General features: G+C 38.8%; 1 protein-coding gene across 5 annotated transcripts in view; it reads right to left on the minus strand.

The window, feature by feature from the left end:
* Pan3 (poly(A) specific ribonuclease subunit PAN3) overlaps positions 1–12,482 on the minus strand; it is a 114,205-nt gene that overhangs the window by 68,386 nt on the left and 33,337 nt on the right. For 4 of the 5 annotated variants that reach the window (XM_052168558.1, XM_052168557.1, XM_052168559.1 and 1 more), the window contains exon 5: positions 8,921–9,082. The exons of the other annotated variant lie outside the window; for it this stretch is intronic. In XM_052168558.1, coding sequence (XP_052024518.1) covers positions 8,921–9,082 — 162 coding nt within the window. The remainder of the gene's footprint in view (positions 1–8,920; positions 9,083–12,482) is intronic. 5 annotated transcript variants of the gene reach the window in all.

Raw genomic sequence — 12,482 nt, forward strand, 5'->3', positions numbered from 1 at the left:
AGGCATGCAAGTAGCTCACACAAGCAGGAACGAGGCCCTCAGATCTGCTGCACGGTTGCCTAGACATATGAACCGTTCCTTATGTAGCAGTCTTTCTTTCTGGCTACCAAGATAATAGAAGATAAACATGGCATATTTATAAGGTAGAAGAAAACTTTCTATAGAAGAAGTTGTTGAAAAGCCAAATGAAAGATTTACGAACAGCAGTAAAGACAGACTCCAAGGCACACTGCACAAGGAGAGAACACAAACCACTGCAACAAAGGGTCTGAATAAAAGTCTCACAGGTCCTCCGGCCATTACTTATCAGGAAACAGCAAGTTGGGTAGTCAGGGAAACTGAATGGGTGGGATGGGGGAGTGCTGAGGGGATGGAGGCAGAGACCACTACGTTCACTCCACAGGCCTGCAGTTACACTGCACTTCTCTAACGCTCCAAAGTCCCAAGGAATCCTAATCTATTATACAGCCTAATATAAGCAAAGTCTTGCATTTATTAATTACAATCTATTCCACCAAAATCTATAATGTTCCCATTCCTGGGCCCTAAAGACTAAAATCTACCTGAAGTAGCACTATAACCTAGTTAAGTAACTCAAGACCTAAGCATATCTAATGAGCTTCCAAACTTTCTCTGGGCCCTTAAAAGAAGCACCAGTTAGAGAAAGGTAGCATCCACAGAAGGATTTGTGATCCATGAGACTGTAACGTGAGCCTTCTGATGAAGTACTTCTCAAGAGGATAAAGTTACATCAAAGGAGATATTGACAAGTAGACAAGGAAACCAAGTGGATCCTCTCACAAACCTGCCGAGGTCAACAGTCTCAACCCTCACTTCCTTAGAGCAGAAACTTAACACAAAGCAAAAGCAAATTTCCTCATGGGTTTTACACAGCCTGTTCTTCACGGGTAGCTGGGCACAGCAGACAGCAGTCTTTACTATTTTCACATAAGACAGAAAGATGACATACTACTAGAACTAAAATGATTCCTTACAAAGTTTTAAAATTTATGTAGTAACCAGTTAGCTCTCCAATCTCTCTGGGCATTACCAACTCCAATTCCTCCAAATAGCCAGAAGAACAAAGTACTAACGTTTTATATGCTTACCCATCATCTTTTAATTCTCTAATCTTTGTTTCCTATCCTAGCAATCCCATGGTCTCATATACTCTCCTTCTAATACCATTTGTTTCTAAAGTATATATGTCTATGTGTGTAAGATAAACCCATCATTCACTTGTATTTTAGAGATTCCTATTTTTTTTCTATCCATTCCTTTTCTTGAGACCACTTTAACTCTCTGTCCTTGATGGACCCAAGTTCACCTTGGCTAATTAATGCAGCAGTCATTGGACCACAGGGTACATGTATCTCTTCATGATTCCAAATTCAAGGCCAAGTCTGGCAATCAACTATTTCTACAATGGACTGTGTAGGCTTTTATGGTTCTGTTGTGTGTGGTTCTGTTGTCTGGATCCTTTCTCATGGCCCTGAAGGCCAAGCAGAGGGCCTGCTCCTTGGCCTCCACAGCCTCAGAACCACCTCCATCCCTCATTCCTGAGAACCGCATCTGTTTTATTTATATGGCAACAGGGGAAGTACATTCTCCAGAAAGAGAAATGAAAGTAAAGTAGTAAAGACAGCAGATCAGCTTCAGGGCAACAGCTACTAGCATCAGCACATGTGGGGACCATGAAGATCAACAGCCTGGTGATGCTCCAGGGGCCGGAACTATGTCACACCTCCCCTTATGCAGGCATGCTGGACCCAGCACAAACCCAATAGTCTTCATGCATTTCATCATTTTATCAGATAAGCTACGATCACAGTAATGCACAAAACTTAATGGTTCATAATTATTTTAAAACTTCTGAGGCAGCATGAATACATCTTTAATACATCTGTACCTTTAGGCAAATTCTGATCTCTAATACCACAAAAAACCTTTATAGAGCTTTACATCTCTCATTCCTGTAATTCAAGTAGGCATCAGATTCTTTTTTTTTTAATTTGATATATTTTTTATTTACATTTCAAATGATTTCCCCTTTTCTAGTCCCCCACTCCGATAAGCCTCCTTCCCTCCCCCTGTCCTCCCACCCACCCCTTCCCACTTCCCTGTTCTGGGTTTGCCCTATACTGCTACACGGAGTCTTTCCATAACAAGGGGCCACTCCTCCTTTCTTCTTGTACCTCATTTGATGTATGGATTATGTTTTGGGTATTCCAGTTTTCTAGGTTAATATCCACTTATTAGTGAGTGCATACCATGAGTCACTTTTTGAGACTGGGTTACCTCACTTAGTATGATGTTCTCCAGCTCCATCCATTTGCCTAAGAATTTCATGAGTTCATTACAAGATGGAACACGGTCACCAAGCACACAGGTGGGACACATCCACACATGCAAACAAGCAGCCATACACATAAAACACTTCTTATAAAAATGAAAATAAAGCAAACAGGTAAGAATGACACCAATGTCAACTTCTGGCTCTGTAAGCACACACATAGGTATATGTACCCATGCATGCACGACACACACACCTATATATACATACGGTTTTAGAATAATTACTACAAAATTACACATACTGCTCAGTAAAAAAATAAATAAATAAATAAATAAAAAGAACAAAACAAAGTGATGTTTACAATAATGACCAAAATAATCTGAGAGGAAAAAAAAGTATAGTTTCAATTAGTGAACAACCCAATGGAAAAGGACAAGCAGATTAAAGAAAATCATCCAAAAATAGAAAAGCTTTTAACTAAGAACTACTAGATAACAGTGAGATCCATCTATTTCCTCCAGACTGAACGGTGCTCCCAGGGAAGGCCACATTAAACGCCATCTCCTGAGAGAAAAGAAACAGGCTCCACTTACAATGATCCAGGGTAACTGAGGTAACTCAGCAAGAAGCTTCAGTGTCTGTGTTTGATGAACCACCTTCTTCCCAAGAAAAGCAAGAGCCCATCCAAGTAAAATACAATGTATGTAGAGACAGGATGACCCAGAAAGGGAATCCAGCAACAGATCTTAAAAAGAGCCAATAAATGTCCAGACACTTAAACCAAGAGAGAGAGGTACCACAAGCTGACTTATCAAAATGCAAGGATAGAAGCAGACAGAATAAAAAAAAAATCTCAGGATTTAGATCTTGATTAATTACAACTGGACTTTCTTTTTCTTTCTTTCCTTTTCTTTTTCTTTTTCTCTTCTCTTCTTTCTTTCTTTCTTTCTTTCTTTCTTAACTTCTTTCTTTTCTTTCTTTCTTTCTTTCTTTCTTTCTTTCTTTCTTTCTTTCTTTCTTTCTTTCTTTCTTTCTTTCTTTCTTTCTTTCTTTCTTTTCTTTTTCTCTCTTTTCTTTTCTTTTTTTCCCCGAGACAGGGTTTCTCTGTGCAGCCCTGGCTGTCCTAGAACTCACTTTGTACACTAGGGTGGCCTCAAACTCAGAAATCCACCTGCCTCTGCCTCCCAAGTGCTGGGATTAAAGGTGTGTGCCACCACTGCCTGGCTGTTTTGTTTTGTTTTTTTCCTAAAGCAGTTTTCTATTTGTCATATGGGGAGTACTCAACTGTTATATGTAATACAACAGTAACATATACTGTCTGATTTTTCATCCTTTAGTTAATCAGCAGAAAAACCTCAGTAGTTCTCATCCCCTAAAAAGTGGTACTACGTGCATGGTACTCGAAGGCAAACACTTAGTTTTGCCAGGTGTACTTGTGTACAGCTTTAATCCCAGCACCCACACTGTGCACCAATCTCAACGCTCAACCTCAAACAGGTCCAGGGTTGGGACAGCCAAAAAAAAAAAAAAAATTACAGAATACAAAATGTTTGGTTTAAAGAGTGGATAAGAATGCCAGGCAGTGGTGGCACACGCCTTTAATCCCAGTTCGAGACCAGCCTGGTCTACAGAGTGAGTTCCAGGACAGCCAGAGCTACAGAGAAACCCAGTCTCAAAAAAACAACAACAACAACAAAAAAAGAATGGATTAGAAGCTGGACTTCCCAGCACTCTGGGAGGGAGAGGCAGGCGGATTTCTGAGTTCGAGGCCAGCCTGGACTACAGAGGGAGTTCCAGGACAGCCAGGGCTATACAGAGAAACCCTGTCTCGAAAAAACCAAATCCAAAAAAAAAACCAAAAAAACAAAAAAAGAAGCTGGACTTGGTGGCACTGGTCTTTCATAGCAACACTTGGAAAGCAGAGACAGGTGACTTTCTATGAGTTCAGCAAGAACTCAAGAGGGAACTTAACTTCAAGAGGGAAACCAGAAGAAAAAGCTTTACACTGAAGCAACAGGAACTTGAGGACAAACTAAGCACAGTGAACAAGAAATACAGGCAGAAAAGAGAAATACAAAAACTGAACTGTTGTGAACTTTGGCTGTTTTGAGGTGTGATGGTATGGTTTACCTCCTGAATATTTGCTGGGGAAAACAAGATCTCATTATAAGATCCCATTGAAAGGCAGTGCTCTGTCTGTCTGCCCCATAGCTTGAAATGTAAGCAGTTACTCTAGAGCAGTGGTCTCAACCATCCTAATGCTGCTACACTTTAATGCAGTACCTCATGCTATGCAGACCCCAACCATAAGATTACTTTGTAGCTACTTTATAACTATAATTTTGCTAGTTATGAATCCTAAAGTAAACATCTAATATGCAGATGGCCTTAGGTGACTACACCTGTGAAAGGGTCACTCAACCCCCAGGCTGGGAGCTGCTGCTTTAGAGCCTTTTCTCACACAGACAAAAACCTTGCTAAACCTGAACATGTGTAGAAAAGAAAAAGTCAACTTCAAAGCAGGAAAAGTGTTCTGATCCTTGGTGAGAGGTGTTTGAATTCCATACTCAACTGGTTGATGATGGGCAGTGGGGAGGAAGGAGAGACTTATAACACAAAGAAATGACAACGATGAAGAAGACGATGACGACGATGACGAGGAGAAGGTTAATGATGCCGTAAGTGTAAAGCAGAGATGCAGTAGAAAGTAATCAGTATTCAAAGATTCAGCACACAGGCTTTAAAGAAAGATGAGAAAATCTAAGCAAAGCTTTTAGGGAAGGATAAGAGAACAAGAAAATGGAGCCACTGACAAAGTCCTCTGATGGAAATCTTTTTAGAGGAAAGGGTCTAGGCAAGCAAGAAGAATGAAATACACTTAAAGGAATGGAAAAAAAAAAAAAAGAAGTTGATAAAAACTGGCCAGCCAAGGGTTAGTGAACATCTGAACTAGGATATCTGCCAGGTTGATTCTGGAATGGTCAGTTTCGTTCAAAATGGGAATGGTACACCCTATGCCTTCTCTTCTGATTTTAACTATATCTCTTATTGCACTCAAATCAGATCACCGTAAATTTAAAATGATCATTACAGAAAATAACTGATTGACTGCTGGGTTTGCCAACCCAACAAACAAGTGTAACAGCTTTTCTAGCTTTTTGGCTTCAATGGGCATGTGTTATTATCAAGAATACCATAAATTTATATTTCTAATATCCTTCACTGAACTGGAGAGATGATTCATGGATTAAGAGCACTGGCTGTTCTTCCAAAGGACTTGAGTTCAGTTTCCAGTAACTACAAAAATGGTTCTCAATCATCTGTAACTCTAATTTTAGGATCTTCGATGGCCCCTTCTGGTCTTTATGGACACTAGCAAGCACACAGTACACATACATACATACATACATACATACATACATACATACATACATAGATGCAGGCAAAACATACATAACATTTTTTAAAATGAGGGGGACTAGAAAAATGGCTCTCAAGAAAGACACAAATTGGTTGGTTCCCAGAACCAAGATAACTATCCTCAACTTCAAGAAATACAGCTTCAAAGGCAAAACACACACACACACACACACACACACACACACACATAGAGTGAATGCAGACCCAAATGATAAAGAGATGTACTTAAAAAAAAAACAATAAACAAAAAACAAAAACCCTCCCGGACAAGACATGGCTATTGTAGTCATGGATTTAATAAAACTATGGCTACCTATACAAGACTGGACCTGTTAACATTTCATCACAGATGACAAAGGGCTCAGGAGTCCCCACTCCTACCTGAGGAACTACTGGCAGTTAATGATTGCTGGAGAAAGGAATGCCATTTTCTTCAGTGATATAGCCACTGAGAAGTAGGACTAGGCCTGTAAATGACCACCCAGCCATGCTCAGGCAAGCAATGGTTCACAACAGAAAGGACATGGAAACAGGGAGGAGACTAATGGAAAAGAAGGACTCAATGGAAGAAGAGACGAGACAGAGTAACAGGAGTAGAAGTAACTTAAAATTCACTATATACATGCATAAAGCTATCAAAGAATAAGTTAATTAAGTTGAAAACAAAGTCTCAAAACAGAGATGTTATTGCTAATTTTTAATTGGTTTTCATAAGTGGAAAAAAAACAAGATCAATAAATCAATGAGATGTTTAAAACTCTTCCTTGTTTTAAACAAGGAAGATAGCTTGATGTCACTTCAATAAATTATGAAAAATGTCTAGTTTTTCAAATGGCACAAATTATTGCCCAAGTTATAGTCCATTTCTACTAAACTCTAATCACTGGCATTCTCAAGATGAAGTCTCCTGGCAGAAGCTCAGCTACACAGTTACATAAACAATTACACTGCTAATTCAGGTACAATAGTGGAGAGACAGTCTGAAAAGCATGGGCTCCAACCTCTTTATTGACTCTTTATACTCTGTTACTTAGCTTCTCTCAAAAGGGGTTTCTCTTCACTGAACTATAACCCTCATTCCATAAACATTTAGCCAAAAGACAACAAATGTAAAAATAGAGTATCTATTAAGCTTACCACCTATGAAATAATGGCTATAATTTTGAAATATGAAAAAATTTTAAACTGCTCATAGAATGAGAAGAGCTCATAGTTTAAAAATGAAAAAAAATGCAAAAAATGAATCTGGCTGTAAAACTTTTTTAAATTTTTTATATCAAAAATATAAAAACATATTAAAAGGTCCCAAAATGGTATGGGATTTATTTCTAAGAGAAAAAAAAATAATACAGTACAATGACTGCCTTGGCTCAGAACTACTACAGGTTCCTGGCTTAGGAATCCACAAATACCAGATGAGTATTCTTCAGTAACTCAGCACGTGACTCAGGTTGGGAGGCAGTGTCAAGCTTCCAAGTTCTGAGCTGGGAGAACCTTCCATGCTTTAAAAGAAATGTGAAGCATAAAGTGACACCATTAGAAATATGTTAGATTCGGATGACATGGATTCCATTTTTCACACATTAATAAAATTTTTTATTCATTCATTCAGGAGGGTGTTAGACCCTCTGGAGCTAGAATTATAGATGGTTGTGAGCACCCAATGCTCTCTTGACCTCAGAGTCATGGTGCTTTTATTAGCACTTTTTAGAATTATAACTTGAGCGTGCACTCTCTTACTAACCTCCTGTCTCTACCCCTTTCCCTGAGAAAAGGAGCTAGAGCACATGTGATGAGCGAGGCAAGAAGGGAGCCAGGCCTCAGCCCTGTCAGCGTCACAGCCCACTTAGCTGGCTGCTTCAACAGATTTTCAGAAATTCCACTTTAAAACTGGAAAAACATTGTAATAGCCCAAACAAAATAGCTTTTCTACATACCTCAGAGAAGAAAATTTCTGTAAAACTATTAATATATGAACATAGGATTCATAATATATTCAAAACCTTTCAACAAAATTGTTTTAAATATGATTTTGTCAAACTCCCTGGATGGTTGGTTTTCCTTAACTTTGAAGTTTCAGTTAAGGAAAATACCAACTTTCCAATATTTTTGGAATAAATTATTCTTCCGCCAAAGTCAACTTATTGTTACCAAAATAATATTACCGAGTAAAATGCTATAGGATCGAACTTAAAAACAGAAGTGAACCGAGTTATTAAGTTTGTATTATCCTTTTGTATATACATGTGGGGTTTGAAGCTAAGAATATATTTTAAGTACTAATTAATTCACAATTTGGAAGGAAACACAATTTCTAACTAAAGTTATAATTAATAGTACTACCCCTATCATATAATAATGCCCAATTTTCAATGAAATATAATTTTTAATTTAATGAAAATATAAGTCAGGTGGTAGTGGCACATGCCTTTAATCCCAGGACTTGGGTGACAGAGGCAGGCAGATTTCTGAGTTCGAGGTCAGCCTGGTCTACAGAGTGAGTTCCAGGATAGCCAGGGCTACACAGAGAAACCCTATCTCAAAAACAAAACAACAAACAAACAAATAAAAACCCACAAAGAAATAGAGCAGAACCAACAAGATGGTTCAATAAAGACACTTACTGCCGAGCCTGAGACGGAATCTGACTCCCAGGAGCCTCAAGGTGGGCCCCATGGGCTGTCCTCTGACCTACACATGTGCTCCAAGACATACACAAGTACAGACATGAACACATGTGCAACACACAAGTCAATGCAAAAATTTTTTAAAAGGCAAGTAAACCCTCTCAAAGCAAGGGGGAGGAAGAGGAGAAGGAAGAAGAAGAACAGGAGGAGGAAGAGGGGAAGAAAAAGAGGAAGAGGAGAAAAAGGAAGAGGAAGAGGAGGAGGAGGAAGAGGAGGCAGTGGCCAAACATCTGTGAGGCAGACACTGTGACACACACCCTTAACCCCAGTGCTAGGGAGGCAGAGGCAAGCAGATCTCTGAGTTCAGGGTCAGCCTGTTCTACAGAGCAAGTTCCAGGACAGCCAGGGCTACACAGAGAAACCCTGTCTCAAACTAAACTAACCTTGCTTTGACTTTAGAAAAACAATTGAATGACTTAAGTGTATCAGCTAGGCCAGCCCATCTTATCCACCAGCCCACAGACAGAAAGAAACCAAGAATCAGTTTCAAAATATGTCTAAGAAAAATTATTTTTACCTGTAAATTGTTTTCTGTGATTCTGTTCCACCAAACCATATTGATGGGTACTCCTGATTTACACCTGTCAGCAAGGCAGCCAATAGGGTTCTTTGCTTTTCGTGCCTTTGATCCCATCGGAACTAGCCTCTCCTCCAGCATCCCCAGGCGATACTTCCTTGGCTAGGAGAAAGAAGGAAAGAAACCAGCCACTCCTAACATCCCCATACTAACCTAACCTAACGTGAAGGCAGGAGAGAAAACAAGTAAAATTGCTAGGAATATGCTTAGTTTATAACCACCCACCATCTCCCACCCAATCAAACCTCTCTAAAATAACCACAGTATCCACAGGCTGGACAAGGTTACATACATAACAACCAATGTTATAGAGAATTATTATCTGCTCCTATAGCCTCATGAATAGAAATTAACTTAGCAAGGTGAATGTTTTATATAACTTCCCAATGAACTTACCTATTCTCACTGAAATATGAAAAAATGGTTTCGGGGCACAAAACAAATTTAAAAAAACAAAAAAAAATTTTTTTAAGATTTATTTTATTTATATGAGTACACTGTAGCTGTCCTCAGACACACCAGAAGAGGGCATGAGATTCTATTACAGATGGCTGTGAGCCACTATGTGGTTGCTGGGAATTGAACTCAGGACCTTTGGAAGAACAGTCAGTGCTGAGCCATCTCTCCAGCCCCCACAGATTTTTTTTTTTTAATTATAGTAACCTGAACAGAATAATAGTGAATAAATTGTGAAAAAAAATAGCAAATTCATTTGTTAACATACTAATAGTATGCCATCCTCACAGAAGCTATCAGGACCATATGAGAAGATGTAAGAGCCTACCATCTTCCCTTAAACTACATTCATTGCACCTTAAAGGTTACATGTGCATAAGCACAACTTACATAAACATGTATATTTGTGTGTGTCCCTGTCAGGAAATAAACTGATAGACATTTGAAAAGGCATTTCCTCAAAAACCTGAAATAAGATCTACATACATACTTATTGCTGTACCCTAATATGTAATGTACTAAGAGTACTAAAAATCATTAGAATGCAACATCGAGGTAAGATTTTGTTTTTAAATCTAATATAAAGGGAGCATATTGTTACATGTATGTTGGTGAAAAAAATCTACAATCCCAGCACTCAAGCAGCTGAAGTAGAAGCATTCTTAAGTCTTGAGTCAGCCCAAACTACACAGAAAAATTTGACCTTAAAAGAAGTTGAGACAAACCGGAGAGTTGGCTCAATGGTTAACAGCAGCGGCTGCTCTTTCAAAAGACCCAGGTTCAATCTCCAGCATCCATGTGGCACCTTACATACATTTATAACCCCAGTCTCTTCACTCTCTAACACCTTCTTCTGACCTATACAGGCACCAGACACACACATTGTACACATACATACACACAGCGGAAACACTCACACAAAATAAAATTTAAAAAGACAGGGGTAGAAACACCAATTTAAAAAAATACACAATTTATGAATTTCTAAACCCTGGAAATGCCTATAAACATTATTCTGTGTAATACAGTTCTTTTCATAAGACCTATACTAATAAGGTGAATAAAAACTAAACTTGAATTAAGTAAGAAACTATTTTACCTACCTACCCCATAATCTGACCAGTAGAGGTTTGTGAAGCTAAAGCAGCTCCCTCCATGCACGTCTGAGTCAGAGGGAAGGTCTCTGGATGAAAACATCCTATGTGCTTTGTGGCTCATGCCACAATCACATTTTAAGTGGAACAATTTTAAATCAAGGTATTTGAACATCAAAATTCCACAGAAAAAAGTTAAGATTGAACTCATACTTTTTTTCTGTTCAAGACAATTACTGTAAGGCTTTGACATATAATGAGAATAATAACCTTAATAATATATTTACTATTAAAACTTTGTATTTTATAAAAATCCTGGGGTATAAACTCTTCTACCTATATCACAAATGTTAAAATATCAAAAGACAATTAAAATCATAATGAGGTGGGGAGGAGATGGCTCACTGGTTAAGAGTACTGGCTGCTTTTCCAAAGATTCTGGGTTCAATTCTCAGCACCCACCACCATATGCAGCTCCAGTTTCAAGGCTTCTGATCCCCTCTTCTGGGCTCCATAGATACTGCACACACAAGGTGCAGATATACATGCTGGCAAAACACTTGTACACATCAGCAAAAATGTTTGGTTTTTTTTTTTTTTTTTTAAGTCACAACTGGCCAAAACACTTAAAGATACTTCAATTCTAATCATATACCGAAATTTTATATATATATATATATATATATATAAAACTTTAAATGTTCTATAGAAATTTAAATTTACTTTTTTGACTGTTAAAACAGTCAATGTAATTCATCTTTCATGTAGCACACTAGTAATATAGAAAACAATTATATCACCTTTCATCCCCAACAATTCTCATTATAATTGTTTCTTGGTTTTTCCAAACAATTCTTACTCCTTTCCCTCTATTCCATACTCAGTGCCTGCAACTAAAGAGATCTGTGGAATGGAGCCATAACAGACAACAAGCTACATGGCTTTGCAGGACACTAAAGAGATCTAACGAAGAACCATTATTTAAAATGGCAGAAGCAGCTAGTGTGGGGCAAATGCCTTTAATCCCAGCAGCTGGGAAGCAGCCAGAGCTACATAGTAAGCCACTGTCTTGGGGGGGGGGGGGGGAATTGAGATTTAAAAAATAATTGAGATTTAAAAAATAAAGTACCAAAAGCAAAAGGGTACAAATTCACAAAGCAAAATGACATTCAAAAAGAAATGGCAGCAACAGAGAGCATAACGGTATAGCAACAACAAAACAAGTATAGAGTAAAATAAAGAGAAGCTTATATGCAAGCCTCACTGCACAGAACAAAACCACAACAATGTTTCATCTGTAAAGCTAATTTCCAAGTCAGCTGGGCAAGTTCTAGAAAAACAAAACTGCAACTGAACATCTGAGAAAGGACTTTGTATTGGGACTATTGTAGGTGCTCAGAATACAATGCCACACACGCACACATGCACCTTTCCTTGGACCAGAGGTTGTAGTCTAGGAGGCTCTACAGGGAAGTACAACTCACTGACACAACACAGTAATGCACACAGGACTGAGGTACCAAGAGAACAGAGACAGGCACTTCACAAGAAGTGCGTAAGCAGGCGTTTAAGGCAGAATAAGTGTGCCAAACCAGGAGAAAATGAGGAAAAGTGGGGTGAGGAAGGGAGACAGTTGGGGTGTGGGCTCGCGGAGACTGTGTTTGAAGTGGGAATTGCGGCCTTGGGAAAATGCAACTAAAGATCACAGCTCGGCGGCACTGAGCTCCTGCATCACTAGACAACTGAGAGTTAATAAAGAGACACAGACAGAAGCTTGAAAACAGCTTATTGTATCATAATCTATACTAACAAATTTGCACCTCAGGTGGCAAAAGGAATGGTTAAGAAAGACTTGACAGGAGTGGATGCATCTGGAGGTGTAGGCATGAAACTGGAAGCAGGCGACAAATTACTGGACTCTGGCAAAGAGGTCAAGCTTTCTCAAATTCAGC

Source organism: Apodemus sylvaticus, chromosome 22 (assembly GCF_947179515.1).
Source record: "Apodemus sylvaticus chromosome 22, mApoSyl1.1, whole genome shotgun sequence".
NCBI classification, from domain to species: Eukaryota; Metazoa; Chordata; class Mammalia; order Rodentia; family Muridae; genus Apodemus; species Apodemus sylvaticus.